Source organism: Pinus tabuliformis, chromosome 4_2 (assembly GCF_031772625.1).
Source record: "Pinus tabuliformis cultivar Carrire ecotype Pingquan chromosome 4_2, CPIR1, whole genome shotgun sequence".
Lineage (NCBI taxonomy): Eukaryota > Viridiplantae > Streptophyta > Pinopsida > Pinales > Pinaceae > Pinus > Pinus tabuliformis.
In genome coordinates, this window is record NC_142304.1 from 701,318,427 (window position 1) to 701,323,003 (window position 4,577).

The following is a 4,577-nucleotide window of genomic DNA, read 5'->3' on the forward strand; positions in this document are numbered from 1 at the left end:
TATCCTTATCAGGTTCAGAATGCATATCGGGTCGGTGCATTGAGCCGGTCGGAACAGGCCTTTGAAATGTAGCGATAGCGATATGCAATTAAATTACAATCGTCAGATCGGAAGGCAGATCGACGGTGCAGATCTAATCGCTAATCGCAATTGGGGACTTAAGAGATAGTGGGAGTGTGATCAATGCCGACGACCGACGAGCGAATATGGTGATAAAGCCGATAAACCAATTGGCGATCGGAGGTGTCCGTAGCCGAGTATCAGAGGTCAGGGGTGGAGCGACGTTGAGGAGCGACAAAAGGAACAGACCCGCCGATATATATAGAGGCGGGTGTATTATTTTTGAGCTCTGTATATGTGAATCGGACCAGGATTTACATGGTTTCCCATGTATTTTGTATTATGTGTGGCTGCGGGGTTAATGCTTGAAGCCGATATTTATATTGGCTCCGATTCTAATGTAAGTCCGCGATTATAATTTAAAAGTCTTAAAGCCTAGAACGCTTCTGATAAGGCTTTGTGGGCCCATAATCCATAGGCCTTGTAATTGATTTGTTTAGGGAAAGGGATTTTGACTTACCCCCAAGATCTCTTTTCATCAAGTGGTATTAGAGCAAAAGACGATTCTACGTGAAGAAGGAGTGCAAGCACAAGTGAAAGGAGGTATAATAGTTTGTGGTCTTACTGTCGTGCAGATAGAGGCAACAGAAGGTGAGATGACTTGTAGCAAACCTAGAGTGAGTTAATATGTATACAACAACAACATGTCTTATCCTGGCTTGGGAAAGAGATTCTTACTATGCATTACTATTGTGTCAGTACAACATCATACAAGTTGTAACATCAATCAAAACCATGCCTGAAAAGAACTTCCAGGTAGAGAAGAGTGTGTGGAACTTCAAACCATTCCATGATATTTCTAACAACCAAATGAAACATTTTTACCATTGTATTTCATAGTGAGTGGGCTTATTCACATGATTAGAAGCCGATTTCTTTTTTCTCGTAGTAGATATCATTGTAGTCCTTGTAGGGTAATAAGGAGTGTCTACAAATTGGATCAATCACCAGATTTTTACCTTCATCATCTTGTAGGGGCTGATTCCATCCTCATTACTCTCCCACTTCCTCATGGAAAATATGCAGTTGCTTGATATTAATTGAGAATATGAAAGTAGGAGCATACCGAGCCATTTCACTCAATTACAGAACCTCCCTTCCTTCATATTAATTGAAACTCTAAAATGATTCCTGCTGACTTGAACAAAGCCACTGTTTTCTCTGCTTTCAAGGACAATTGTCCTAGGACCACCATGTCATTTGGCTTCATTTCATCAAAATAAACCATATTAATTTAAAGTATGTAGGAAAACAAATGCATCACCAAAAAATTTGCTACATCAATGATAAACAAATTTACTCCTTTTATGATCGCATAATATAATTTTGTCTCAAAGCAGACAAACCAAAATTATTGAAGATACAATAAATATTACAAGTGTATACTTCAACTTGCCCAAAACTATACTAATAGAAGGATCCTTTATAATCAAATTGCAAGTTTTTGTTTTTCCACAGTGAAGAATATGTCAATTAATTCTACATTTGGATTCCATAAATAAAAATCACGAACATTTCATCAACTTAATTAATTATATCAAAATATAAATAACAAATAAATAAAAATGTAAATCGAAGAAATTAGTGTACACATTGTTTTGAAGAGGAAGCAGGAATTCTACGTGACTTTGACATGGCTTTTGGGAACTATGCATTTAAATTACTCGTCGAATTCTCTTTGTCAGAGTAAATATTTAAATAGGTTACATATTATATTTTGGAAGTAGTATGTATAGAGAGGAAATGTGGGAGAAGTAGAAATGACCCAAGAATCTAGTTGAGCAAATGAATTTGAAATTCAATGAAACATAACTTTTATTACCATCCTTGAAGAGCTCAAACAGATTTATGGGACATCATAAAAATAGAGTCCATGAAATTTATCTTTTTATATTTAGTTGTATAAGATATGTGATGTAAATACAAATATATGTCACTCAAATTGCCTTGTATATCAATACATTTATAAACTTTTCATCTCTTCTTGTGCTAGAAAAAAGACTTTTTTCTATATTCTAACAACTGCTTGAAAAATATTCCTAAATGTTTGCTAGAAATTCAATTCAACAAAGCATTCAACCCTTTGTAATGAAAGTGTTTCATATCTAAAATAAACTACAGTTCATTGGGAAAGCTTCCTATATGTTTGCTAGAAAATTCAACAAAGCATTCAACCCTTTGGAATGAAAGTTCGTTGTATTTCGACAATTTAGAAACAAAGAAGTTTCATCTTCAAAAAGTTTTTCATCACATAAGAGACACGTGTGTTCTATTTTTTCCATTTGTTCCCACCTTCTTGTTCCAATTTCTAGGTTTTGCAAACTCATATTTATCCTACATGTCAATTGTCTTTCGGAGACTAATATGGACTTATTTCAACATTTGTATTCCTCTTATATAACCATAAGATTTATTTCCATACTAAAGTAGTTCCTATGTTCCTTTGTCTTTTGCCAAATTTTCTCACTTACTCTCCATTGAACTATATCTCTAATAGCAACTTGCAAATGATACAATGATTAAAGTTATAGATAATTCAAGACCAACTACCTGTGGATGTGGGTATGTGCAAGCAGGTAATATATGGACCCAAATGTCAGAGACAAGAGTCAAAGGAACCTGGATAGAAAGGTTAGGCTTCCTTCCACTAATAATCTCCATCATCAACATTACAACGTTGTAAACATCAACCTGCTTCGTAGCAATCTATCCATTAAAATATTCTGGAGGCATGTACCCCAATGTCCAAACTACCTGGATAGATACTTGACTCTTTTGACAAATGTTCTATGCTATGGACTTATAGTCTTATTCTTGAATTGATTGTAAATTCTTAAGAGCCACGGTGCAATATTGTGTTGAAGTGGATAAGGGGCCTTCTGCAAAAAGTCTTGCATGACTGCTTCGATAGGCCAGAACCACCATTGTCTAGAGTATGGTGGGGTTGAAGTGCACAAGTCAACAAAGGGACCTCATATTCTTCAGAGAGGACAACAACTTCGCCTACTTATCACTCTTAAAGGGCCCTCTCCCCTTCATTTAAAAAAAGAATCAATGTTTTGTCTCAACTATATTTTCTCTACTGCCGATTTCAATGGTTTATTGGTGTTGACAATTTTCGTCAAACACTTTTTTTGAATCCTATGTGGAAGTATTTTTTCTTAGAACGTGCTCACAACTTGTTGTACAAGTGATATACATTAAATGTCCCGTAAATATAGATATACATAAATGTTATTATTGATATTAATATTATTAATAATATTATATAAGAATATTCAAATTACTACTCAAATTAATAATACATAATAATAATAATTTAATTGAATAAAATTAGAAAATATAAATTGATTTCTTAGAAAGAAAAGAAAACACTTCCAAAAAATTGAATGATTTATTTCAAAACAAGTAAGAAATAGTAAATTAATCAAATAAAATAAATCATTTCCTAAAATTTGTGAATAACAACTTAAATTAACATTTTGATATTTATTGTCTGAAGTTATTATAAATAACAACATTACTGAAAATATTTATCTAAATTTAATTTATAGATGAAAAGAAACTAATAAATATAAATAATTTTATAAGATAAAACAGTTAGAATTATATAATAATATAATTTGTTAAAATAATATAAATCATGTTTTAAATTCACTAAAAACAATATGATGGAATATAATATAAAAAGATAACAAGCAGTTTTAAATGAGACTCTTTGGAAAGTTTTAGGCTTCATTAATATCACAAGTTTGACAACTGAGTGCCTTAAAGATTTTTGAAGGTGTTGAATCCATATATGTAGTAAAAAAAACGAGTTTAAACAACACAAATCAAGATTTGGCCATCAAAATTTTGGCACCAGAAATCCACCAAAAACTCCAAAATATCAAACTTAAAAACTACTCCTAAAAAAATATCAATCTAACTAAATACAAATTTTCTTTGATTTAATTATTTTTATATAAAAAATTCATCACTCTCGATCTCTGGCCTTGCAAGGATTTCTCTTTCCAATTTCTCACTTGACAAATCCAAAAGACTCTGCATAGCAAGAAAATCTGCTGCCTGCAGTAACATAATATAAAGCATATCAACCAGCATTCAATTACATTACTTATTGACTTTTAAAAAGATAATACTTCACATTATTTTTATGATAACATTACCTTTATCATATCCCGCAGTGTTGATATGTCCACGCTGATAAAATTCTCATCCCACTCTTTAATTTCACGTGAGGTTTGAGTTGAGTTGCGTAAATGATAGTCATAGTATTGGATCACCTTTTCCAATATTGGAGTGGATACGTAAACAGGCACAGTTGCATGAGATATATCGATGAATTCTGCCATATTTTTTATCACCTTCGACTCCATTGCAATTTCTCTACCCACCCGAAAAATTTCTCCGTCAGACGTTTCCAGTGCCATTGTGTTGACCATATCGTTTTCCAT

The 4,577-nt window shown here is 32.8% G+C and overlaps 1 protein-coding gene across 1 annotated transcript; it reads right to left on the bottom strand.

Moving 5' to 3' along the window:
• Positions 1-4,080: 4,080 nt before the first annotated feature.
• LOC149171421 (SKP1-like protein 3) lies at positions 4,081-4,577 on the bottom strand. The gene is made up of 2 exons (XM_089425966.1): positions 4,290-4,577; positions 4,081-4,188 (listed from the first exon to the last, which is right to left on the bottom strand). The coding sequence occupies exons 1-2, from the start codon at positions 4,575-4,577 to the stop codon at positions 4,081-4,083; spliced, it is 396 nt and encodes a 131-aa protein (XP_089282092.1).